The 27,795-nt window shown below is 40.3% G+C and overlaps 2 protein-coding genes across 2 annotated transcripts in view; one reads left to right on the top strand and one right to left on the bottom strand.

Annotated features, from left to right (window-relative positions):
- ARMC10 (armadillo repeat containing 10) overlaps positions 1–8,179 on the bottom strand; it is a 68,270-nt gene extending 60,091 nt beyond the window's left edge. Inside the window, exon 1 of the mRNA XM_061165180.1 lies at positions 8,041–8,179. Coding sequence (XP_061021163.1) covers positions 8,041–8,179 — 139 coding nt within the window. The remainder of the gene's footprint in view (positions 1–8,040) is intronic.
- Positions 8,180–8,683: 504 nt separating this feature from the next.
- Positions 8,684–27,795, top strand: part of FBXL13 (F-box and leucine rich repeat protein 13) — a 209,862-nt gene continuing 190,750 nt past the window's right edge. Inside the window, exons 1-3 of the mRNA XM_061166528.1 lie at positions 8,684–8,758; positions 25,777–25,880; positions 26,342–26,432. Coding sequence (XP_061022511.1) covers positions 8,684–8,758; positions 25,777–25,880; positions 26,342–26,432 — 270 coding nt within the window. The remainder of the gene's footprint in view (positions 8,759–25,776; positions 25,881–26,341; positions 26,433–27,795) is intronic.

Raw genomic sequence — 27,795 nt, 5'->3', positions numbered from 1 at the left:
GTCACAAAAGAGTCAGACATGACTTAGCAACTAAACAACAGCAGCAGAAGCAACAAAAGGAAAATAAACAAGTGGAATTACATTAAAAAATCTTCTGTACAGCAAAGGAAGCCTTAACAAAATGAAAAGGCAACCTATGAAACTGGAGAAAACATTTGCAAATCATGTATCTGATACGTGGTTAATACCTAAAATATACTTAAAATCTTCATGTAACTCAGTAAGAAAAAACAAAAGGAATTACAATCTGATTACAAAATGGGGAGAGGTTCTGAATGGATCTTTTTTGAAAGACATTCAAACGACCAGGAAGTACATTTAAAGGGGTTCAACACCACTAATCTTCAGGGAAATGCAAACCAAAACCACAGTTACCTATCACCTCATACCTGTCAGAATGGCTTTCTTCAAAGGACAAAACACATGCTGGTGAGGATGTAAAGAAAAGAGAATGCTTGTGCACTGTTGGTGGGAAAGCAAATTTCCAACCACTATGGAAAATATGGAGGTTCCTCAAAAAATTAAAAATAGAACTATCACATGATCTAACAATTCCACTTCATGATTCCACAAAACCTCTACCTTGAAAAGATATTTGCACCCCAATGTTCACTATAGCATTATTTACAATAGTCAAGACAGGGAAACAACCTATGTGTCAATCGATGGATGAATATATACATAAAACATGGTAACACACTCACACACACATACATACAATGGCATGTATTTCAGCCAAAAGAAAGATGGAAATCCTGCCACTGTGACAACATGGATGGACCCTGAGGGCATGATGTCCACTGAAATAAGTCAAACAAATGAAAGACAAGTACAGACTTATCTCACTTTGATGTGGAATATGAAAAAAACATTCTTAACTCATAGAAACAGAGAGTGTCATGGTGGTTGCCAGGGGCTGAGGGCTGAAGGAAATGGGAAGATTTTGGTCAAAGTGTACAAACTTCCAGTTATAAGGGCAATAAGTACTTATAGTAATAAACAGCTTGGTGACTATAGTTAATAATACTGTGTTGTATACTTGAAAGTTGCTAAGAGAATAAATCTTAAAAGCTCTCATTAGAAGAAAATTTGTGGTGATGGATGTCAACTAAACTTATGGAGATCATTTTGCAATTCAAATAAATTCAAAATCATTTTGCTGTTTATCTAACACTAATACAATGTTTATTTCAAGTTAAAAAAAAGATAACCATGCAAAATATAAGGATGATTCTGACAAAATGGGTATTTCTTAAATCTTCTTCAAAGGAAAAAAAAAATAGCTTCAGGAAGGGTGTCAGGAAGCATTTAACAGGAGGCTTCCTGTGTGCTGTTTTGGATCTGTCAGGAATCCTCTGTTCCTTATTAATTCCTGAATATTCAGGAGTTAAAAGGAAAGGCAAGCCTTTCCCGGGGCTGAGGAATTCAGGCATCTCCTTTCTTAGTTTTTCAATACGGTGGTAAGTACCCTCTTCCTTCTTAGGAACCATACGGTAAAAGTGATTGTTTACAACTCTCTCTCTTTAACATGGATCGCCTTATGTTTTTTAAGTCTGGAATTTTAATCTTTATCTTTGCTGAGAATAACTACCTTGTAAGACAGTATATATGCTCACACCATGTTGATTAAAACACCTTTGCTCCATCAGAGCTTGGGTCCCCATGTCTATCTGTCTTTCTCTCTCTATTTCTGAATGATTCCCTGGAGTGTGAAAGCCGGCTGTGTAACCCAGGGAATATTAGCCTCTTTCCTTCTTTCACTCTCTCACCGTCGACCCCGGACCACCAGGTTCCAGTCCAATAAAGGACCAACAAGTGGCGCCCGAACAGGGACTCTGGTACACGTGGCAGATTCAGACGGAGTGACCCCAGAGGGTCTATTGAGGCCGGTAAGTACTAAGACATGGGTCAATCGGCTGGAAAGCCCCCTCACTTTTCTACTTTACTTCATCACTTATTTAAAGTTCAGGGATTTTCGGTTTCACACCAGTGAATAGAGGCTTGCCTTCAGACAGTGGCTGAATGTATCCCTTGGTTCCCTGATGAAGGTAGTTTTGATTTAGAAATTTGGCATCAGGTCAAAGAGAATGTTGAACGAGCCGTCAGACAGAGAAAAATATTCTGATAGATTTCTGGCCCCTATCGGCTCTCACTGAAGCTGTGATTCTGCCATTCCAAGGTAATTCTAGCCCTCCTGATATTCAGCAACAAGCAGAACACTTATTACATGAATATGAATTAAACGATGAAGCCTTACAAAAGGCCCAATTAGGACAACATAAGATATTTCAGAATTTTCCCACTAACCCTGCCCCAGTTGCTCCAAGTGCTCCCCCCCTGCCAGTGGGCACAAATCCCAAAGTCTCTCCCTTGATAGAACCTAATGATTCTGGCAACGACTCCCTTAAGCCCATAGTGTAATTAAAAAAAGAAAGAAAGAAAGAAAAAAGCTAAAAGACAACGAAAAAAATTACTTGTTTATGAAAATGCAAATCAGGAATGTCAAAGGGCTATAGCCTCAATTCGTGAGACAGGGACTAGTTTTGATTATTTGAAGGCTTGTCGCAATATAAGATCAGAAACTCAAAAGATGTAAATGCTAGCTGAAAAATGGCTGCTGCCTTAAGAAAAGGAAAATAAAGGATGCTTTACATGTGGAGATAAAAACCATTTAAAAAGGGACTTCCCTAAGAAAAGTTAAAAAAAAAAAAAAAAAAAAACCCTCCAAAAGTCTGCCCCCATTGCCATAGAAAAATGCATTGGGCCAAAGAGTGTAAATCTAAATTTGACATTGAAGGAAAACCTATTCCAGAAAACTCCAAGCAGAAAACCCCCCCAGATCCCCTTCAACAAAAACCAGGGGCAAATTCCATCTTTTCCCTCAAACCCTCAACATCTGGCAGTGCTGCCATCAATATACCAGCCCTAAATGACTTTCTCCTTTACCCTCAAGCAGTCCTCTCTAGAATACCTACCAGACTTTTTGGGCCCCTGCCCCCACAAACCTTCAGTCTTTTACTTGGCCAATCTAGTTTGACTTAACAGGCAGGAAGGCCAGGGGTCTCCAAATGGAGAAAATAGGCTGCAAGTGTCAGACATTTTTAATCTCTCTTAAGTGGCAGGAGGAAACAAACTAGCGATATTTCTTTTTTTTTTTCCTTCTCTACAAATTTAAAATGAGGTTTCTCTTAAAATATTGTGTTGCCATAATGACACCTGGTTTCACTTGAAGTTAACTATTCTCAAACCCTTAGTTAACCAATGCATTTTTCTTATGGAAATATTTGTATTAAGCTATGTTAATATGCTATACATTTACCCCAGACTCTGTCTTCAAGTCGGTTCCGCCTAATGGCTCAGAACCTACGTGACAAACCAGTATGTTATACTCAGATATTGTTCCCCTAATCTATGTAAACAAAACTATTTGTATAGTAATCTGCCTTTCTTCAAGATTCATGTCAATAATTTTATGGCCTGGGACAACTCACCTGGTGCCAAGGTTATCTCAAAATGCATGTTGTGGGTGAGGGGCCAGGGTGCTATTCTGAGTTTTGAGACATTTCCTTTCTCTAATTAGCAGATTGCTAGTAGTTATATATGATAAATTTCAATTTGAGAACACATTGCAAACTTCTACTGATTTCCAAATAGCTTTTCTAAAAAATTTATTATTTCTTGCATTTCTTTTATATAGATGGGACTAAAAACACCAAAGCTTCATTCTAGTCTCTTAAAAAATATAAAGTCTTTTATACTAAATTTCACTCTGCTCAACAAAATGAATTCAATTATTTGCCTACATCCTTACCCCATTAATATAGTCTCTGACTCTATACATTGTTTTTTTTATTAAAAAATATAGAAACCTCCACCATAAACTCCTAGTTCTATTAAAACAGACAATGGCCCTGCCTATATTTCTAGACACTTTAAACAATTTTTAAAATCTTTTTCTATTAAACATATTACAGGTATTCCTAATAATCCACAGACACAAGACACTGTCGAACAAACACATCACTAAAGTTACAAATAAAAAAATTAAAGAAGGGGGAATACACAGGAACACTACTGTCTTATCTAAAGCAGACTTTACTAGATTCCAACATAAGATATTTTCTAAACCTATAACTATTGTTAATACAGCTTTATTTGTTTTAAATTTTTTAAACCTACCACAGGGAAATATTTTAACAAGGCCAGAAAGACATTTTCGAAGGAATTAAAGGACACTTCTCTTCCTCTGCCCATTTGGTATCAAGACGGGTTCAATAAACAATGGAAATCTGGGAAACTAATCTTACAGGGAAAGGGATATGCTTGTATTTCCCCAGATGGATCCAATGAACTCACATGGCTTCCTCTCCGAAAGATTTGACCCAAGGGGGCCCCCGACATTCAAAATGAAGATGAAACAACAAGAACCCCAGGAGGAAGAAATTCCAATATGGGCCATGGCGGCTCTAAAGATCTCCAGGAAGCACTGCCCTTGACAGCATCAATCCTATGACCTCCCCTCTTGAGGACAGATAAAAACCCTTACTAATCAAGCTGAAAATTTGGTCTCTCAACAGGGAATGCCTTGGAGTCCTGAATACACTTTCCTGACAATGCTCAGCCTGCTAGCCTGTGCCTCCCAAACTTAACTGGGCTTTCTTACCCAACCTCCCTTTATTATAGGTCATAAAATGGACGGAGAAAAGACCGATCATATCAACTAATGACTCCACCCATATACCCCCCTCCCTGGAACCCTCACACCCTGGGGAGGAGGGAAAACTAATTAACATTTCTTTAGGCTATGAAGTCCTTCCACTGTGCTTGGGCCCAGCAAAATTATGCTTAAACGTTAGTCGACAAACTTGGGCTTTCGTCCTGCCTCCAAAAGAAGACTTTTGGACATTGCTGCCCTTTGTCTGTAAACCATGTTTACACTACTGAAACTTTAAGGAAAGAACAAAAAACATTATTTAAAAGGTTACAAATGAAACATTACCATGACAAAGGACTTCTTGACTGGCTTGACTGTGGAATGGCATCCACTCCACCTCCTCAAATCGTCCTCGATAAACAAATTGGGCCTGAACAATGGGACATATGGAAACTTGCTGCCAGCACAGAAGAACTTGGGACTTAGACCGGACATTTCACAGGGACCAGTCGTGGTCATAGTAACTATTTCTTTTGCTATAATCAGTCATATTTTATACAGGCCTGTGTCCCAGTTCCTTTTGTTATAGCCATAGGAAATTTACAATTTAATAAGACTTTACATTCTGTAACTTCTATTAACTGCCAATTTTGTGTTACCTCTGTTCATTTCAATCATAATACCTACAACTGGGAACAAATCAAATTTCATTTACATGATAATGCCTCTCTGAATGTACAATTACTGCAAAAGGAAATCTTTGAAACTTCTACACATCTGCCCTCTTCCACTAACTTGGAAACTTTAGCTGAACAAACTATCTGGGCCAGACCCACGAGAATGGTTTCAAAGTATTACCCACAGCATCCGGTCTGGAACTGGAACTTGGTGATTATCTTGATAATTGTATTTGTTGTTTATCGTTGCCTTTCTACAAGGTTGGTTAATACTAACCAGACTCAATTGATCAGGACCCTTTTTTTTTTTTTTTTTTTTTACAAATATAATAAAATAGGGGGACTTGTCAGGAAGCATTTAACAGGAGGCTTCCTGTGTGCTGTTTTGGATCTGTCAGGAATCCTCTGTTCCTTATTAATTCCTGAATATTCAGGAGTTAAAAGGAAAGGCAAGCCTTTCCCAGGGCTGAGGAATTCAGGCATCTCCTTCGTTAGTTTTTCAATACAGTGGTAAGTACCCTCTTCCTTCTCACGAACCATACGGTAAAAGTGATTGTTTACAACTCTCTCCCTTTAACATGGATCGCCTTATGTTTTTTAAGTCTGGAATTTTAATCTTCATCTTTGCTGAGAATAACTACCTTGTAAGACAGTATATATGCTCACACCATGTTGATTAAAACACCTTTGCTCCATCAGAGCTTGGGTCCCCATGTCTGTCTGTCTGTCTTTCTCTATTTCTGGCTGATTCCCTGTAGCACAAAAGTCGGCTGTGTAACCCAGGGAATATTAGCCTCTTTCCTTCTTTCACTCTCTCATCATCGACTCTAGACCACCAGGTTCCAGTCCAATAAATGACCAACAGGAGGGACTGTGAACAACTTATTTTGTAAGCTGTCTGACCATGGTAATGATGATTTGGGGAAGTAGTAAGACTTTGTCAGTTCCATCTTTTTCAGTAAGTATAAGTTAGTAGGCATCTGGGTTCAGGTCACCTGACTAAACACTTACACAGAAATATCTCTGACACAAAAACAACAAATTAAGCTTTGGCAGCAAGAATAAGTACAAATCTTTTAAAAAATGGATACTCTTCTCCTTGTGCCTACTCCCTTTTTTGTGAAGATTTCCTTGAGCAAACTTCTAACTGTAACTCCTTTGTCCTTTTAGTATGAATGTACATCTTTTAGAAAGCTAAGCCTCTTGCTGGTTTACAACCTTAAGAAGTCTTTCTCAGTGGCTCTGATGTCATCTGTTTGAAGTGTAAAAATTAAGGAAGGAGTCCCCATCTCCTTATCCGTTTGAGTCTGAGCTTGGTACTTAGTTCTATGTTGTGACTACATGGTTATAAAGACACTGACAAGTCTTATTTTTTCCTTTCATATAAGAGTAATTAACACAAACACCATCTCACTACCAGTGAATTTAGAGCGAACCATGTGTAGCAAATGGTTCAGTTAAGTCCTCTTAAGGACAAATTACTGTTTATCATGAGAGTACGTACATAATATGAAATAGGTTGCACCTGTGTAGATACTAAAAGTGGTGAGAATTCAGTCTTCGCAATCCCACTAGCAGACTGCTCGTGATGTGCATAGCCATCTGGTTAAATGCTTATTTGATAATAAAACTATTTAGTTCTTTCCCACATTTGTAGAGAGGAATTTCTTGGTTGGCAGATTTTATTTTTTAATAATTTCTGTAACAACTCCCATGACCTGAAATATCCCCTCAGAACATGAGCAAATTGTTAGAATCTTGAAAGGACCAATCAACTTTTGGACCCAAACTTAATCATGCACTTGTCCACCAAGAGGGTTGTCCTGCATGCAGACAAGCATTCTAATTTGATATACATAGCTATATCTGTATCTCCTGTCTCGCAAACTTTGCTTATACATAGACCACGGTGACTTCAAAGTACCTCCTCTCAGAGCTGCCCCTCAGGTGTCCCTTCTTCCAGGCTAACCGCATGCAGAATTTCACCTATCGCTGCAGGCCGGGCAACACCCCATGCACACTCAGGAGAAACTCTCTGGTAACAAAAAGGTCAGGAGCAAGATTTAACGCGAAAGGCAATCAACACACTTCTGGGAAACTTAATCCTCCTCTGTGCCACCAGACTTGGGCAAGAAAGTTACAGCAATTTTCCATCCTGGTATTTTGAAAAAAAGAAATGAAGGTAGGGAACCGAGCCCTACACTCATCCAATTAAGAGGAAGATCCACCTTTTGCACCTGGGCTTTCCGACCTCGCCCTTCTCACCAACCTCCCTCCCTGGCTGGGGTTCTTATTTACTCCCAGAACAGGGAAGCCATAGAGAAGGAAACGGCAACCCACTCCAGTACGCTTGCCTGGAGAATTCCGTGGACAGAGGAGCCTGGTGGGCTGCTGTCCATGGCGTCGCACAGAGTCGGACACGACTGAAGCGACTTAGCGTGCATGCATGCACTGGAGAAGGAAATGGCAACCCACTCCAGTATTCTTGCCTGGAGAATCCCAGGGACAGAAGAGCCTAATAGGCTGCCGTCTGTGGGGTCGCACAGAGTCGGACACGACTGAAGCGACTTAGCAGCAGGGAAGCCAAGAGCTTCCAAGCAAACACATTAAAGGATCATACACAATGACGGGAAGCTTTTTCAACCCCCCTCATCCAAGGAAAGCCCCAGTCCCAGTCCCCGCCACCTGCCAGGGATCCCGTGGCCTCACCTGCGGACCGCGAGGGGCGCAGCCGAAGCCTGCGGCCGCCTCGTCTCCGGCCCCGCGTCAGCTTGTAGAAGCAGTAGCAGGCGCCGGCCGCGAGGACCAGGCCCGCCGCCACCCAGCCCACGTCCCGGGCGCCGCCCATGCTACCTCTGGGGCCGCGCACAGCGCTGGGCCCGGCGCGGGAGTGTCCGAAGCCAGCGGGTCCAGGCGCCGCCGCCCGGGACTACGCCGCCGGAGAAAGGAAATGGGCGACTGAGCTCCGCCTCTCAGAAACCGCCCCGCTGAAAAGTGAAAGAGTCCACTCAGCCCGTAAGCTTCCTGGCGGCTTCCTGGGGAATGGGCGGGGCACGGCTGGAGGCGATCTAGACTGGGTGAAGCACAGCAAGCACTGCACGCCCCAAGAGCACACGCAGGGGGCCGCCCCGGACGCCCGGAGGCAGGTCCCTGCCCCGGGCCGAGGCCCGCCTCTCTTCCCGGCAGGCCACTGAGGGCGCGAAGCAACGCAATGCCTAGCCCCGCCTTCTACGTCGCGCGGTTGCCGTGGCAACGCCGGGACGCGCTAGCCCCTCGCTCCGGAGTGGCTCTTGCTGCTCCGGGCGTGGGGAGGGCCAGCCAGCAGCGCAGCATTTCAGTAGGGCCTCAGGTCATGGCCTCGCTGCGCCGGGCCAGCCCCAGGCTGAGGAAATACTTCAAGGAGAACTACATTCCTCAGGTCTGCGAGGTACTGGAGCCACGTGGCGGCGGAGTTAGAAAAGGGAAGAAAGGGCAGAGAATTCCCAGAGGAGGGACTGGAAGTGGAGGTTAAGGGGAGCGAAAAGGGGAGAGATGAAGTCAGCTTTGGACAGGGCGGCGGTCTGGGCTGAACACACAGATCAGAGTTGAAGACAGCGGGGTGATGGTGGCTGAAAAGGGAGGGGGGTGGGAATGAGTGACATCTCCCAGGGAGAAAGGGGGAAAGGCCTCAGGACAGAAACCCCAAACTCCAGCCTTTAAGGTTTGGACAAGAGGAACTAAGGGCTAGAGGAGTGAGAATGAAATGCGTTGGAGATAGAGGAAGAAAAGCAGGAGAGTGTGGCCTTATGAAGAAAGTGGGCAATAGTGTCACCTAAGATAAAGACTTGAAAAGTTGTAGTGGATTTGGCCCAAAGTAAGTGTGGGTTTTCAATGGAGTGATGAAGGCAGAAAATAGATTGAGGTTAGCTGAGGAGTGGAAATTGAGATCTTTAGATAGAAGGTGAGTGAAGTCACACAGTCGTGTCTGACTTTTTGTGACTCCATGGACTGTAGCCCACCAGGCTCCTCTGTCCATGGGGTTTTCCAGGCAAGAATACTGGAGTGAGTTGCCATTTCCTTCTCCAGGGGATCTTCCTGACCCAGAAAGTAGTCAGCCATTTGTGTGAAAGGAAGATCCACACAACCAAGACTTAAATGGGAGGAAAGACTGTCCTTCCCCACCCACCTTGTAACAGGAAGGAAGAAGGACAAGGGGTGGATAGGCTTTGTAGGCTCCGAGTTCAGTTCAGTTCAGTCGCTCAGTTGTGTCCGACTCTTTGCGACCCCATGAACCGCAGCACGCCAGGCCTCCCTGTCCATCACCAACTCCCGGTGTTTACTCAAACCCATGTCCGAGTTAGGAAGCCAATAAAATTATCTTCAGGTGACTTCCATTTTCTCTACAAATATGAGGTGAAATGTTTGTCAAGAATGAGGATGTTTGGGAGGAGATGGCGGTTGTAGAAGGGGTTTTGAGTAGTTAAGTTATTCAGACAAGGAGGGAGAATTAGAAGTCCAGGGAAGCAAAGAAGAAGGGTAAGGCTGTGTTGAGAGCCCAGCTCGGGGAGTAATCTCCTATGCAAGTGTGGGGGGGGGGGGGGCAATTCAGTACAGCCCTCTCCTTTTGGGATGGTAATTTTCAAATATTTATTAAAATGTTAAATATGAATATCCTTAAATCAAGCATTTCCACTTCTGAGGATCCACTTTAGAGACATACTTGCTCATGTAACCAGAAGGATGTACAAGTATATTCATTGTAACATTGTCACATAGTGAACATAGTAAATAAGGGAATGGGATATTATGTAGAACAATATATACCTGTGCCTTAAGACAAAAATGCAAATTACCTAACAAAAGTGTCTGCTAAAATCTAGCTACTTATCTGACTTCATATTTGTATGCATATGTGTATTTGTATATAAGTGTGTTTTTGTATGTGTATGTATGTATATAAGACAATAATACATGCATAGAATATATGGCAAACTATTAACAGCAAATGTTTTGGGGGATAGCTTTAGGGGAGAACTCTAATCTTTTACTCCATATACATCTGTATGGTTTTAATTTTTTTTATGATGAGTTTCATTCATGTTTTACCTGTATACAATTATATTTGAAAATGTGTAGAAAGCTTGCTACTTATCTTCCCAGTTGCGTGATTTTCTCAAGCAGCACTCAGTAAATCAGACCTAAGTACACAAATAAGAGTTGGTTTCATCCAGGATAGGAGTTTGCCACACATGTATAATGAAAGGGCAGTGGGGAGGGAGCTAAGCTTTTGAGAGTGCCTAAAGTGATGGGCCTAGGACTCTAAGGACTGCGTGGGATATGAAAACAAGACATAATACTGATATGTGGGTGGAAAGTGGAAGTTTGTAAGAGGTGAATGGAAAAGGGTAGAGGAAGTATTTGAGTGAGGGAGCTGGAAAAGTAGGAGGTAGGGGCCAGAAAGTGGAATGTTTGCACAATTATCTCTCAGAATCATCTTTTTTTTTCTATTAAACGTTTTTCTTGGTTAGATATATTAACACATGACTGACTTCATAGTGCACAATTTCAAACTTTTATAAAGAAAATGAATTTTAGTTTCCATGGGGAGAACCTGAAAAATCTGGATCATCGATTTTTCCTTTGTGAAACCATTTTTGTACTATCATCAATGCAAGTAGGCCTGGAGGGGTGAAACTGCCCTCACACCCAGAGCTGGGGAAGAAGACAGAGCCTCTTCAAAGGATGTAATACAGTCATCCCTCAGTATCCTCAACTTTGGTTCCAGGACCCCCATGGATACTAAAATCTATGCATACACAGTATTTACATACAACCTACTTCCATCTTACTGTATAAATCACCTCTAAATAAATCATCTCTAGATCACTTATAGTACCTAATCCAGTATAAATGCCATGTAAGTAATTGCCTCCACATAGAAAATTAAAGTTTTGCTTTTTGAAACAATGGAATTTTTTCCCAGTCATTTTGGACCCACATTTGGTTGAATAAAGAACCTGCAGATACAGAGGGCTGACTGTATTTATGATTCAGTATGAAGCCATTCTGAGTCATAGCTATGTCCAAGTTGGCCATGGAACAGGTAGCACAAGTGGACTTGAGTTGAGGATCAGGGAAGTTGTAACCTCTCCTCGCCTTCCTCTCCACTTGCCATAAAACTGCCCGGCTGCTGGAGGCACCCCTGGTTCCTCCTCTGGATGAGAGCATCTCTTCTACACCAGCCTACCACCCTGCTTTGCCCCCAGAGAAAGGAAGCCCTTAGAAGTGCTCCCTACTGCCTAAGACAATATTATTCTGAGGAGTCCTTCACTCATCTCGCTACCACATTACCAGCAGGTGCAAGAGAGTGTCACATACCCACCTTAACCTGGTTACCTGTTTTCTTTGCATCTATTCACCTGATCCAATTTTCCATGCCTAGAACTCTTCTAAAACCCATCTTCTGCAAGTTTTGGAATACATTATCTTTCATCACAGATTTCCATGTATATTTAACCTCTTCTGAACTCCACCTACCTGTTCTGAATAAAACCTGGCTGTCTCCTTAGGATATCATTTCCCTGCCAACTTTTGAATAGAGGCTGATTTTCTTTCTTTTAATCTTGCTTGATTCACTGGGCTTACTTAATCAGTTGATTCATATTTTTCATCTGTTTTAGAGAATTCTTGATCATTTTCAAATTTTGCTTCTACCTAATTCTCTCTTCTCCTTCTGGGACTCCTGTCATAAATATGTTAGCTTTTTCTTTTTTTTTAACTTGGTCCTATGCCTCTTTTGTTCTTTTCTGTTTTTTCCCCATTCTCTTTTCCCTCTGTGCTTAAGTTTGGATAGTTTTCATTGATTGTCTTCAAGTTTACAGATTCTATTTTATGCTGAGTCTAGTCTACTGTTAAGTATATCAAATGAGTTCTTAATTTCAGATAGTGCATTTTTCAGTTCTAGAATGTCCATTTGATTTTTTTATACATTCCAGTTAAAATCCTGTATCTTTTCATCCTTTTTGTCTATCATTTCCTATTTTCTTTAACATGTTAATTATTATTAATTTAAAATCATTGTTAATATGAACAACTTTGAATTAAATTATTTACTAGAATTTAGTTATTAAAATAGAATAAATGTTCTTTATTCAAATTACTGGTGTGATTTCTGTCTCCTAACTGGATCCTGACTGATACAGAAGGCTTAACTGGAAGGCTACACAAGGGAACTTTCTGGGAAGTTGGAAAACGACTGAGATTTAAGTGTATCCATTGTCAAAATTACACAACTAGGATTTGTGCGTTTGAATTCATGTAGATTTTACCTAAAATATTATAATAGAGAACAGGTAGAAAATGGGGAAACATATAATCTAGATGAAATTAATGTTATGTTGACTTAACCCAAAAAATCACACAAATCACAGAATGGTGACAGCTGTTGAAACTCGGTGATGGGGGGGTACTCTTTTGCCCCCTTCTGATGCCTATGTCAGAAGCTTTCTCTGTCTCCTTTATACTTTAATAAAACTTTATTACACAAGCTCTGAGTGATCCAGCCTCGTCTCTGGCCCCGGATTGAATTAATCTCCTCCGGAGGCCAAGAATCCCGCGTCTTATAGTTCAGCAACAACCTTTCATCTTGGGGGCTCGTCCGGGATACTTCTGGACAAGATGGGCCTGACAATCTATGTGAGCCTACTTCTGCTGACTCCAGAAATCCTGAGTCTGCCATTTGATCCTCAAGACAATGCCTTCCTGTCCTGGGCTCACTCCTATGCTACATTCCACAATCGGTCTAACTGCTGGGTCTGCGGAGCACTCCCCTCTTCATCAGTGAAAGGCGTCCCATGGTGGACATCTCCACTTCAAGGAAAGGACTTTCTCCAAGTCTGCAAATGCCTTCAACAATCGCATGTGATGCCTCTTCTTAAACTGATGACATCTAACAACCTTAAGATGGACTGATGTAACTATGGACATAATGTGACTTTTCATTTTGATTTTAACTTGGTTTAATGACTATTTTGCCTTACATCTGTAACTGTATAATGGGGTTTTCTAACCGTCTAAAAGCTTTTAATTTACAAATAGTTGTCCGAGCTCCTATGAGTGCCACAGCCTCCTCCAACTATTACTTGGAGCCCCTGGATCAGACATCCTCACTATGAGGATTAGGAGAATATGTTGCCTCACCAATTTAGGGACAATGCCCCTTGTCAGCTCGGAAGCAGTTATGGAATGAGAACGACGCCCCTTTTCCCTAGGCAACATAATTCTCCTAAAAGAAAAGGGGGAAATGAGAGTCATTTCCTAGGCAGGTTGATAAGAAGTCTAGGGGTCCCCAAGGAGAGAGAGGTCTGGGATATTCAAAGAGGAAGAAAGGACAAACTTTTTTACTTTTTTTCCTCTACATTCCTTAGGATTATATAACAATAATGTATCCTGCCTGAGGACAGTCTTTGGATTAAACCCTCTGGCTAATTCTGTTATCTTAAAACATAAATTGTGGGAGTAGGTCTGGTCTTTACAAGGATGTATCCTGCCTGAGGACAATCTTTGGATTAAACCTTCTAGCCAACTCTGTTATCTTAAAATGTAAATTATGGGAGTAGGTCTGGTGAGGTCTTTACAACCTCCAGACATTCTTTGGATTCATTGGAGAGTATATAACTCCATTGCTAACACTAGCAAAGGGGTACTCTTTTGCCCCCTTCTGATGCCTATGTCAGAAGCTTTCTCTATCTCCTTTATACTTTAATAAAACTTTATTACACACACACACACAAAAAGAAACTCGGTGATGGGCACATAGGGGTTCATTGTTTACTTTATATATGTTTGAAATTTTCCATAATAAAGTGTTAAAAGATAGTCATGGCTGCGTGTTTTCTATCTTAATGTATGTAGCTAGGGATGGATGGAATGACAAGGTTGATCTGGCTATACAGTCATTTATCTTTTGTTTTCTGTATCAATTATTCATTGCTGTGTAACACAACGACAAAACTTCGTGGCCTAAAAGAACATGAAGCATTTGGTTTAGTTTGCTTAAAAATCTGAAATTCTTGCAAGGATCTTTAGGGAAAGCTTGTCCCTGCTCCATGTGATACCATCTAGGGTGGATCAGCAGGGTGTTAAAGATCCTCTTTTAAGATGGTTCATTCACATACCTGGCAAGTTGGTGCCAGAGGTAGGTCTGTGAACCAGGAGGCTTGGTTCCTCCATGTGCCTCTCCATGGGCTGCTTGGACTTCCTCACAGTATGGAGGCTCAGTTCTAAGAGCAAATGTCCCCAGAGACAACTAAGTAGAAGTTATATCATCATTTATGACCTAGGCTTGGAAGTCAACATAACATTATTTTCACCTTGATTCAAGAGGAGGGAACATAGACCCCACTTCTTAATGGGAAGTGTATCAAAGTCACAATCCAAAAAGAGCTCATGGGATGGGAGATATTGTAATGGCCATTTTGGGAAATATAATCAGATATATCCAGCTTGTTCATACAAGAAGAATCTGGGATCAAGTTGGATCTCAAAGTATTATCTGAACAAAGATATCGTTTACTATCACCCAGCAAGTGGGTCTCAACCCTTCTGTAAATATCCCTTCTCCTTTCTTTTCTATGTTCCTCAGGTGCAGATGTATACTGGACACTAACAAGCTGCCTACACAACATATACTTCCCTCTTCCTATTATTTCTTACATTCTTATTCCATAACTACCTCTTTCCCACATAGCCTGGGTGCTTCAGGAAAGCTGATTATCCTTATCTCTGGGGTTGGACCCTGATTGGCTTATGGTAACTAGCACATTCAAGTTCCCCTGGTCATAATGTTTGTGACTATGGCAGGTGGTAGCAAGGATCATGGAGGAGGGCAAGATGTGATCTAAACCATTTTAGGTCAGGTTGCTGGTTGGAATGCTGGGACAGAGATATAGCATCTCTGGATGTTTGTGGGGAAGTATGTAGCCCTGGGAGCCATCGCCAATTCTCTTGTGTCCACGTGGGAAGATGGTTTTAGGGTGAAGGAAGGTAGAGTGGGAAAATGGAAAGAAATCAGGTCTCTCCTGACGTCAGTAAGTCACCGGATTAAATTCACCCTACAGCAGGATCTACCTTTAGAATTTCTAGTGTAGGACCAATAAACTCCATGTTTAGTTGACATTTATAATTGAAGCCTAAAGTGTCTGAAGCAATGTAAGGGAATTATATTAATATTTTATTATGAGATTGCCTAGGTTTGACTCTTGGTGTTGCCAATTACTAAGTGTGTAAGTCTGAGCAAGTTTCTAAATCTCTCTGACTCAGTTTTATTTGTAGTCAGATTCCAGATGAATGAGAGACAGGCCCTCACTTTGTAGAGGAGGAGAAAGCAATTGTGAAAGGAAAGAATGGGAAAAGAAAACCACAAAATGTGTCCTGAGGCAAATTAAGTTCAGGAAAGAATATATGGAGAAGGTGAGGATCTGGAAACTGGGGAGTCCTTTATACTATTCACTCTCACATACCCCTTGGAAAGCCTTTGTGGGCTTCTAGAGATTTGCACACCAGCTTAAAGACTGCTGGATTTTATGTTCAATTCAAGTTAATCAGGTTCCTTTTTTTTTTTTTTAAACAACAGATTAGGATCTTTTTTTTTTCTTGGACAGGATGGCAAGAGTGGACAGCTAAGAAGGGTACCTTAGACCATTTTTCATCAGCAAACATTTGCTGGGCATCTATCCTGTGCTGGTAGAAAACACCTCAACAGCTTCAACCACTTGCAGCTATGCCTCTGAAGCTGCCTCTAGCTCAAAGTTTCTCCTTAATACCCTGTGCATTTATCCATTTCGGTGTCCTACAGACACATTAAAGTAAAAGAAATAGGTGACATTAGATTCTCTACAAACCAATCTATCCAGAACATAATCATTTCAATATGGACTCATACTGACTCAATATAAAATCATATTGTCTTCAAAACAATGTGTGTACTTTATACTTGCAGCACATGTCAGTTTGGACAAGCCACATCTGAAGTGCTCAGTTGTTCAGTCACTTAGTTGTGTCTGACTCAATAGCAACATGAAATTAGTAGCTGCCACATTACACAGTGGAGAAGGCAATGGCATCCCACTCCAGTACTCTTGCCTGGAAAATCCCATGGATGGAGGAGCCTGGTAGGCTGCGGTTCATGGGGTCGCTAAGAGTTGGACACGACTGAGCAACTTCACTTTCACTTTTCACTTTCACACATTGGAGAAGGAAATGGCAACCCACTCCAGTGTTCTTGCCTGGAGAATCCCAGGGACGGGGGAGCCTGGTGGGCTGCCGTCTGTGGGATCACACAGAGTTGGACACAACTGAAGTGACTTAGCAGCAGCAACATTAGACAGTGCAAGTTGAGAATGTATTAACATATTTAATAAGCCAGAGAAAATTACCTTTGACCCAGAAATGATCATTGTGTCTCTGAGAAGGTTCTTGTTTTCATGGGCACCCAGTTTCTGGAACTTTAGCAAGAGTCTGAGTAGCACAGGGAAGGTGAAGTGGCTGTCTAGTCAGGTTGGTCACCTGCAATGTGTCACAGATGGGACTGTTGTTCTCACATGCACCGAAGCAAATACATACCTATTTTCAAATCTTTAGGAATCATAATGATTAGTGTTTATTGTGGAAATGAACAAAGTGATATGAACATTCTGTAGATTGAATGTTTCTCCCCAAAATTCATATGTTAAAACCCAATCTCCAATGTGATGGTATTAGGAGGTGTGGCCTTTGGGAGGTGATTAGATCATGAGGGTGGAGCCCTTGTGGATGGAGTATGAGTCCTTATAATGAAGATTCCAGAGAGTTCCATTCATCCTTCTGTCACATGAGGGCACTGTCAGAAGATGGCCATCTATGAGGTACTGCTCACCAGACACAGAATCTTCCTGCACTTCGATCCTGGATTTCCCAGTCTCTAGAACTGTGAGAAATATGTTTCTGTTGCTCATTAGTCATCCAGTCTATGGTGTTCTAAGATCCCAAATGGACTAAAACAGAGAATAAGTCATGGACTAAATGTTGCCAAGGCTTGTCTTAAACCACAAAAGCCTTTAAACCCTCAGATGAGGAAGACTCCAGGCGAGACTTCTGCGGATATGAGTAGGGATTCAACAAGTGGTCCTGCCATCTTTCTGAATTTCACTATCCCTTTGAGATTCTCTCTTTGGTTACTATTGTATCTTGCATCCCTATCTAAATGAAGGACATATCAAACGTATAGAAAATCATGGGTGGCTAGTGTCTTAGTTGTCTTGGGCTGCTAAAATAAAATGTCATACACTGGGTGGCTTAAATAACAAAAAATTGTTTTCTCAGTTCTGAAGGCTGAAAGTCTATGATCATGGTGCCAACATGGCTGAGTTCTGGTGATGGTTCCCCTCCTAGCCTGCAGATGGCTGCCTTCTCACCATGTCCTCACTGGGCAGAGAAAGAGCAAATTTCCCTGGTATCTCTTTATATGAGGGTGCTAATCCCATTGTAAGGATCCTATCCTCATGACCTCATCTAAACTTTATTATCTCCCAAAGGCCCAGTCTCCAAAAACCACTACATTGAGGATTAGAGTTTCAATATATGAATTTTTTGGTGACATGATTCAGTCTATAGCAGTTGGGAAATGTAAGAAAACTAACTCCACTGACAAAAATGAAATATAGATAAAATGTAGTCTTTCCCTCAAATCAACAAAATAAATGTTTTGATTCTCAGAGTTGGCAAGGTGAAATGGACACTTCCACTGGCTACTAATGAAAGTATAAACTGATAATATCTTCTTAGAAAAGCAATTTTGAGAAATGTATGAAGAGCTTCAAAATATACAGTTCGATTCTATATTTTATTTCTAGGTAAATAGAGTGAAGATATGTATATTATCATTTGCAGTGAAAATTAATATGTATATCATATAATTTTTAATAATGGGAAAAAGAAACAAATGTCCAATCATTTTGAAATTTTTTAACATTTATGGTATACTTTTTATGCAATAGATTATCAACCAATCTCAATACATGATGTCTTGAAGAATTTTTGGTGGCATGTAAAAATGCTCACAATATAATAACTAGCCAGGAATTAAGAAAAAAAGGGAGAAATAAATTATATATATTATGATCCTAATTTTAATTTTGTAAAAAAATATATGTATTAAGGAAAGACTAAAATTAAAATTTTTATTAGAGGTTATTTCTGGTTGTCAGGATGATGGTTGATTTTTATTTTCTTTGTATTTTTCAATTTTCCAAATTACATCTAATATATACTATTTTTATAATCAGAAAGAGTTCCTATATTAAAAAAAATAATGAAAACAGGCTTGTGTAGGAAAATGTGCTTCCTTTTTTTTGCTTTCCCATACTATTATCAAGTGAATTTGATTGGTGGAGAATCAGAAAAACATACAGAGAAAGCATAGGAAACATAAAAACACTAACTGCTGGGAAATGCTGGCTTTTCATCCAAGGAAGTCAGGAGGTCAGAAAGGCTGGCCAGTTCGCAGGCCTTTGTCTGGTCTCCTTGGGATGCGAATCCTTTTCCTCTGGCCAGCTGGGGTCTCCTGGACACCCTCTTCCCTAGATGGGCTAGCCTCTGTTTCAGCTTACGATGGCACTTTCATAAAACCCTCTCTCTGTAGTTCCAGGTAGGCCTGTGTGTGGCTGGCTGCACAGTGATAGATTTCCAAAGGTTTTTTTTTGTTGTTGTTGTTTTTTAGCAGAATCCTAGTTCTAAGAATTCCTGTGAGGTATGCTCTAGAGGTTAAAAAAAAGTTTTGCTTTTTCCATTTATACCCATCCAGAAACATCCAAGAGCAACTCTGCTTTCATCTGGATTACATTTTGGGATTCTCATGAGTTTAGATTCTTTTAAAAGATTTTTTTCTTTCTGATTTAAAAACTAAATTTGAAACCACTGTGATCAATCGCAGGAAATAATCTCTTCCTTCATGGTTCATATCTTCTGTGTTGCAGCAAGCAAGTGTTTTCCCTTATAGACCACTAGCATCTAGCACAGCTTTCATGCAACCTAGATGTATTTGTTTATATAGCAGAAATAAATATAGTGACCTTTTTCAGACCTTGGAGCCAAATATTTTTTAACTTTAATTTTAGATTTGAAATAAATGAACTAAACGATCAAAGATTTGGGGATTTGGACAATAAAATATTTACTTTCTATATATTATTCTAAGATTTGGCAAAAGTATACTTTAGAAATTCAAAGCTTAAAAAAAACTGCATACTTGTCAACACTGAGAGCCTGCACCTCAATATAATTGTAGGGAAACTGAACATTGCCTTCTAATTCTTCACTCTCACTATATTCATCATTTCTTTCTCTCTGAGAACTCTGAAATACACATCCTACCACTGTTGAAATCTCCTTCCTTGGAGACATTCCTTTCAAAAGATATTTGTATTTTAAAAAGCTATCACCAAACTAGGAGTCCATACAATGAAGCCCTGTTGGTAGACTATCAAAAGTAGGTCATCAAAAGTATTTAGAAATCTGTTTCTCCCTCAGTTTTCTACAACTAGGCAGAAGTCAGCACACTGTCTACAAACAAGGCCTGCCCCATAAGGACCAAAGACGGGCAAGATATTAAGGGTATAGTGTCTACAAAACTATTAAACGGCTACATACAGAGACTACATCTGAGAATGAAAAAGTGTTAGCTCAGGTTTCGGTTTAACATATGAGAAAGATTACAGGAATTTCAAAACTAGATCTGCCCAGCAGAGGGCATGTTTCAGTTACAAATCATGGTTTTTATGCAAAATTTTCCATTTTTAGAAATAAATACTTTTTAAGAATTTTTATGCAGTTTTTATACTTTGTGTTTCTCTCATGATTAAGTTTCCAAGCTGTATTTTAGAAATACATTTATTTCTAAATCACATAGATTCTACTATCAGAATTTTTTTTTTTTTTTAGATTAATTGCTGCAAATACTTGCCACAGTTGTAAGAATCAGGAATTACCAAATATGTGAGCAAGAGACTCCAGGCTTATGCAGAAGAGAAGGAACTGGTCACACTAAGTCATCTTGCTAGACCTTGGAGCCAGAAGGTCGTGGCTTCTCCTGGGGGCAGCTGTGCTTGCTGAGGCCAGCCCACCTATTCATAGATACAGTTCAGAGACAAACCCATGGGACACTCAGCCAAAAAGCATATGACTTACTATTTCTCTAGTAACAACTCACCTACTCAACTTGGGATTACCTGGCTGGTAACCACCACCCCACTGGGCCATGCACAATCCTGCTGGGCCTGGGATCCAATGTCTTGCTCTCACCTTATACAGACCGGTCTCCTCACCGGTCCAGTCTGCCTTAAAACTCCTCAAGTTCTGACCTCGAGAGGCATCTTCCTGTCCCTGGGGTCCCTCCTTAATGCTTAAAGCCAGTTGGTCCCTTTCAATAATCTTCAATATGTTTTTAGCTATAGAGTATCTAAAATAAAAATTTGGCACCCTCTACTTAAATGTCCACAAGACACAGAACTCCTTTTACTTTCACATTTTTAACTGTAAAATCCATAGAGACACATGCCAACACCATCTCTACCACAGATGGGGATGGTGAACATTTCTGAGATGTCACTTTGGACTTGTTTTGGAGGTTGGAGGGTAGGAAGGTAGAAGGGACTTTGAACAGGGCTTGGGAACTTAGGCCACTTCCTAAGTAAAGGGGTTTCTGTATGTGATGCTGACATTGCAATTTTAAAAGCAATCTCATCTGAAAAAAAGAAAGAAAAAAAAAAACAGCAACAAGGTGTAAACTATATGTTGATTATGATCTATTTGAAAGAAGAATGTGTTTTGGCATTTGCATATGAATAAAAAATTTTTTGGATAGATAATGTGAAAAAAAATCCTCAAGTTCTGGAGGAAGATACACACGCAACACAATTTTGTTTCAGTGCATAGTATGCGCAAGGGAGGAGTCCTGGGTTTGTAGTTTAAAAATATGCTGGCTCTGTGAATCACTTGGCCCTTCTTTGACTCATCTGTGAAATCCAGAAGTAAGAATGTACCCGCTAAAAGTCAAGGTCATCCTTAGAGAGATTTTAGAAACACACTGAACTGTAACTCTCTGACATATGGCCATCTGTGACTTTGGCCACATGAATGATCTTGCATGGGTTTGATTGTGAATAACCTAATGGATGTAGAGGAGGAACCAGTCCTGGGTCCCAGTATGGAATTCTGGTGTCTTCACAGAGTGACTCTGACTTCATCTCTCACATTTATCCTTTACTCCAGCCAAACTGGTCTGTGCTCCTGAGGCTCTGCTCTTGCTAAGAGAAAGACCCTTACTGTTTCCTTACCACTTGAAAGTTTCTCCAAGTTCTGAGTTTCCCACAAGCATTTGGCAGTCATTTTCTTCTCAAGAAGAAATCATTTTTTATACTGCTACTTAGGCCCTTAGCATTTTTTTTTACTATGTTTATCTGAGTATCTAAAAAGATAAACAATATTTGTTCTCTCAAGTGTCTTACATCTACCCATTAGTTCTAATAGACAGTTACTATCTTGCTGTTTAAATTATTGTTCTATAAAATTCTCTCTCCTAACCATTTCCCACCAAATGCATTGGTCTTAATTTCTTCTAGTAGACTTGGTATAAAGTAAGTCTCTCTTCCTCTGTCATTACACTGGCCTTTGAATGGTATGAGGGAATGTTTTAAAATTTATTTTCTCTTTGTCCAATCTTTTTTCTCTAATGGAAGTGATAATTAGCAGGTTTAAAAATGATGATGGCTTACTATCATTTTTATCTATTGAGTACTTACTTTGTGCTATGAAACAAGTTAAAGTTCTTTACATACATGAATTCATTTAATTATCAGGATAGCCCTATAACATACATACTTTTATTATCCCATGTATAGTTAAGGAAACAGAAGAACAAGAGAAGTAACTTGTCAGAGGTTACATACTAGAAAATTACAGATGTCAGAGTTAAACCCAGTGGACTCCATTCATTGCATTATCTTGCTTCTTGAAAGATGGGTAGTAGTGTAAAGGAGTAGAAACAATTGTCCTGGATAAACTCCCATTTGTCCTCAGTACCCAGACATTTTTCAGAATATCTGGGAAATATTCTGGACTGAAATTAGGGAAGCAGAGCCAAAAGAAAGTGGAGGGTTGCACAATTGCTTTGTGAATTTATAAACCTGAAGAATACAACTAAGTCATGGTGTTTTTTTGTCCTTGACCATGCAAGTTTTTACTAAGAAGACTAGCAATAATAAAGCCCTACTCATTGTTTTTCAGAATCAAACTCTGAAAATTCATCTTGTGGGCATTTTTGCATATTTTGTCTCTGCTTATAAAAACCAAGTTAATGGTTTTACAGTTTTTATTTTCACCGAGCAGAAAAAAATAATCTGTTGATTCACTAACAGATAAGCATAAGAAATACACTTTCTTATTTATATGGAGCTATGCACTATTCACACATTAATATGTCAAACCTCAGATTTTTATTTTGCCCAATGGGAAACTATGAACAATGAGATTTCTTATGTAAAAAGTGAACACTTCAAGTATGTTAGTTCTACATGACTTTGCTAGCAATCCAGAAACTTACCCTTTCAACTTGATTTGATTTCTGCAGGATAACTTTTCAGGAAAAGTAGTTTTCTGATCTGTGGAGCTTGGAAATATAAAGAAATAAGCAACTTCTCATATTCATTAATCAGATGCCAGTTTCCTTAATAATTTATTTTAAAGGTGATCTCCAGTAAGGCACTAGTTCTCAGACTTTAGTGTGATAAGAATCACCCGGGGAGCTAATCAAAATGCAGGTTCCTATGTCTCATCCTCTGAGACTGGGTCACTTCCCAGTTTATGCTGATGCAGATGTCCTCTGGGTACCAGACCAGGATGAAGGGGAGGATGTGGAGCAGGGAGTGGAGGAGCTCAGTACTCTAGTGATCAAGGCACAGAAGTGCTAGAATGCAGATGGGCTTTTCATCAGGGCTATTTAGGGAGCTGGCTGAATTCCTGTCATTGTTGTTGTTTAGTTGCTAAGTCGTGTCTGATTCTTTTGCAACCTATGGACTGTAACCTGCCAGGCTCTGAAGTCTAGCCTCCAGTTAACAACTTCAATAGAAGGCTGTTCAAATCCAGCTTGCCAACTTTGGTGAAAATACTGATCTCCTCTGTCACAATGTTCTTTAGGTTTGAGGGAGAAGGAAATTAGTCTGCAGATGGCTGAGTGGTCACTGTAAGCACCTGGGGTGGGGCTAGGTCAGAAGGCAGAGGTGAGGAGGGAGAGACATGGAGGTCTTACCACAGTCCTAAAGGCTAGGTTCCCAACTTGCAGGCTGTGCACTAAGAGAAGGACATGGAGTTACTGAAAGGGGAAAAATGTGTTGTGCGGGTTCAATCAAGAGAGATGATCCTCTTCTTATTTGAAGGATCTAATACAGGACCTGAGGCCTGCATTTGTTGACTTGGCCCATGGAGGTGGGAAGAACTCCGATGACTGGAAGGTGGAATTATTTTGTTCATAAGAGATAAGAGCAGGAAAAAATCCAGCAAGAGTAGGTCTTATGTGGAATAGGGGCCAAAGGGAGTGCCTCTATCACTACACACACACACAGATACACACACACACCCAGGAGACCCACCAGTGAACCAAGAGGCAAAGAGAAATGTCTAAGGATTCCAGGTGGTTTCTGTGAGATGGGTGCTGCAAATCCTTTTCCTCTGTCTCAAATGGAGAGATATTCAATATATGTCTCACCAATACTTTAATAAGAAGTTTCTTCTTTGGGGAGGAACTCATAGAAGAAAATAAGATGGCAGCAGCTTTCTGACGTTCCATATATGTGCCTTAAGGATTATTTTAGATATAATCCAATAAGTCATTTGTTTATCAAGTACATGAACTGTGCTACAGTTTTTCAAATATAACCCTGAAAATATTGTGAATGATAAAATTTGAAAGCATTTTTAAAAGAATTTTTGAATTCACAGTAGATTTTGATTTTGATGTTGGATTTTCTCAGTCATTTTCATGGTTGAGTCTGAGAAATTTTTGACTTTAAAAAGGAGTTCCTCATAGCCAAGACATGGAAGGAGCCCAAATGTCCACCAACAGATAAATGGATAAGGAAAATGCAGTATATACAACCAATGGAAAGCTACTTGGTCATAAAAAAGTAGGAAATAATGCCATTTGCAGCAACATGGATGGACCTGGATATTATCATACTAAGTGAAATAAACCAGAAAGAGAAATACAAATGCCATATGATATCACTTATATGTGAAATCTAAAATGTGATACAAATGAACTTATTTACAAAGTAGAAACAGACTCACAGTCATAGAAAACAGTTACCAGAGGAAAAAGTTAAAAAGTGGAGAGAGACAAATTAGGAGTTTGGGATTATCAGATACAAACTACTATATATAATGTGGATAAACAACAAGGTCCTAATGTACAGCACAAGGAATTATACTCAATATCCTATAATAAACCATAATGAAAAATTATATATATATATATATATATATATATGGATATATGCATGTGTGATTGCTAAGTCGCTTCAGTCATGTCTAACTCTGTGCAACCCTATAGACTGTAGGCTGCCAGGCTCTTCTGTCCATGGGATTCTCCAGACAAAAATACTGGAGTGGGTTACCATGCCCTCCCCCAGGAGATCTTCCCCACCCAGGGACTGAACTCATGATGTCATCCTGCATCTCCTGCATTGCAGGTGGTTTCTTTACCACTGAGCCACCAGGGAAGCCCATATATGTGTGTGTGTGTGTGTGTGTGTGTGTGTGTGTGTGTGTCTGCCTGCAACGTGGGAGACCAGGGTTCGATCCCTGGGTTGGGAAGATCCCCTGGAGGAGGGCATGGCAACCCACTCCAGTACTCGTGCCTGGAGAATCCCCATGGACAGATGAGCCTGGTGGGCTACAGTCCATGGGGTCGCAAAGAGGCAGACATGACTGAGCGACTAAGCATAGCACAGCATATGTATATATATATACACACACATAGCATTTTGCTGTATACCGGAAACTAACATAACATTGTAAATCAACTATACGTCAATAAAAAAGGGTTCCTCATATTTAAAGTTGGTAGAAACCATTGATCTATGGTAATCACAACTATGTCTTCAATTGGACTGTAAAGTACTCCTCAAGTAATGCAAAATTCTGTGCAATGACTCTGTTGCCGTTTACAATGTATTTTTTTTAAAGAGTAAAGGTAAACTGCATTTTGTTCTTGTCATTTGGTAGCACTGAATAAATATAGCGGGGGTATCGATAAGGCACATTTACTTAAAAAGCTGTCACATTATTTGACTTTGTAATTGACTGAACAGAAAGTCCATCTGTTGCTTAGGAAGGACATGCATATCCAGACACACTGACTGTACTTCATTTCCCCAGGCTCTGTTATGTGGTCTACTTGTTACATGTCCTGAGGATCCTCTGAGGTATTTAGAGGAAATGATCATTGGAATAATGGAAAACGGTCTTGAAACTCTACTCTGGTGAGTAATGTTTTGATTAATGGTAGGGAGATATTTTATTTTGAAGATAAAACACTCATTGTATAGTATCCAAAGACGTGTTGCTAATGAATGTTTCCAATCTTAAGATTATTAAAGAATCTTTGCATGGGCTTTTAAGTCCCCTAAACTTCAATAGTAATAATTTCTCCACTGGTTCCTAACTCAGAAACATAGCATACTGTTATCAAGAACATGTGCTCATAGGGCAGTTTATTTCAACTTGAGGATGAGGACAGAGGCATCCCTTCTTGGGGAGTTCAGCAGAATTGTGAGGGGGAGTAATTTGAAAAAGTTCTCCAGGTGATTCTGACATGTTTCTCCCAAGGGGAAGTGTTTTTCCTTCCCTTCCCCTCCACTCTTTAAAATCACAGATTTAATTATGGAGCTAATAATTATGAAATGAAATGATTTTTTGACTACATCTTATGATTTTATTAAAGGGATATGTGCATTGATCCATTAATGAAACCAAAAATTCGGAGACTGTCTGAAACTTACCTGGAACAACTTTTTGGACTGGATGATCAGCTGGTAAGTATTATTAACCAAACATTCTACATTATACGTCTTAAGTTTGGATGGGAGCTCTCAAATAGATTTTAGATTTCATGAGAGGTATGAGGTCAAATTGTTTTTGAAATTGAGGACACTTAGGAAAGTGAAAGAACATTTCATACATATATACAGACACACACACAAAGCAACACTCATAGTAACCTCCCCAAATTTCCAAGAAGCATTTGGATAGGCAGTTATTATTCATCTTTCTGATAAAATCTTCCCATTAAATTTCCCCCTTTTTCCTTCTGCCCCTCTCTTGCATCTTTACAATGGTAAAAAAAAAAAAAAAATAGCATTATGGAAAGCTTTAGAGGAGGATAGTTTCTTTCCATTCTAATCTACTTCCTCTGTATTACATCCTCCTTCATTTTCTTTGCTGTCTGTCCAGGAATTACGCTACAAAGATATGGCTGAAACATTAATAAGACCTAAGTTAAAAGTGAGACCAACTTAATGAGAGAAACAACCAGCTCCAACAGTTGGTTTTGACCCTGTAAAGAGGGCAAGGAAGTACTGCAGGATATGGAGACTTTTAGAATGGATTGTGTAACTGAGAGAAGCTAAAATAACAAAAGGCATGCGGGGAGAGAAACAGCAACATGAATTAGATGTGTGATAGCTCTAGATCCCTCACCAGTGTCTCAGTGGGCGTAGGCAGGGCTAGTTGCTGGTGAAGCCAGGCATTGAAAAGTGGAATCAAAGTTATGGTCACAGCGAGTGCTGAGAGCCAGGAATGAACTGAAGAGTCATTTAGAAGGATGGGTGGAGGGGCTTCCCTGTTGGCTCAGTGGTAAAGAATCTGTCCACCAACGCAAGAGACTCAAGTTTGATCCCTGATCCAGGAAGATCCCACATGCCTCAGAGCGATTCAGCCCATTGGCCACAACTACTGAGCCTGTGCTCTAGAACTGGGGAACCACAACTATGGAGCCCACGTGCTGCAACTGTTGAAGCTCAGTGCCCTCAAGCCTGTGCTCCGCAACAAAAGAAGCCACTGCAGCAAGAAACTTGTGCAATGCAGAGTAGCCCTGCTCGCTGCAACTAGAGAAAAGCCTGAGCAACAAAGACCCAGCACAGCCAAAAATAAAGTGTTCGTTCCTCAGTCGTGTCCAACTCCTTGCATCATGGACTGTAGCCTGCCAGGCTCCTCTGTCCATGGAATTCTCCAGGCAAGAATACTGGAGTGGGTTGCCATTCCCTTCTCTAGAGGATCTTCCCCACCCAGGGATCGAACCCATGTCTCTTGCATCTCCTACATTGCGGGTGTATTCTTTACCACTGAGCCACCAGGGAAAACAAATAAATTTTAAAACTTGTTTAAAAAAAGAAGAAG

Source organism: Dama dama, chromosome 18, assembly GCF_033118175.1.
Source record: "Dama dama isolate Ldn47 chromosome 18, ASM3311817v1, whole genome shotgun sequence".
Classification (NCBI taxonomy): domain Eukaryota; kingdom Metazoa; phylum Chordata; class Mammalia; order Artiodactyla; family Cervidae; genus Dama; species Dama dama.
This window is presented reverse-complemented; position numbering and strand designations above follow the sequence as displayed.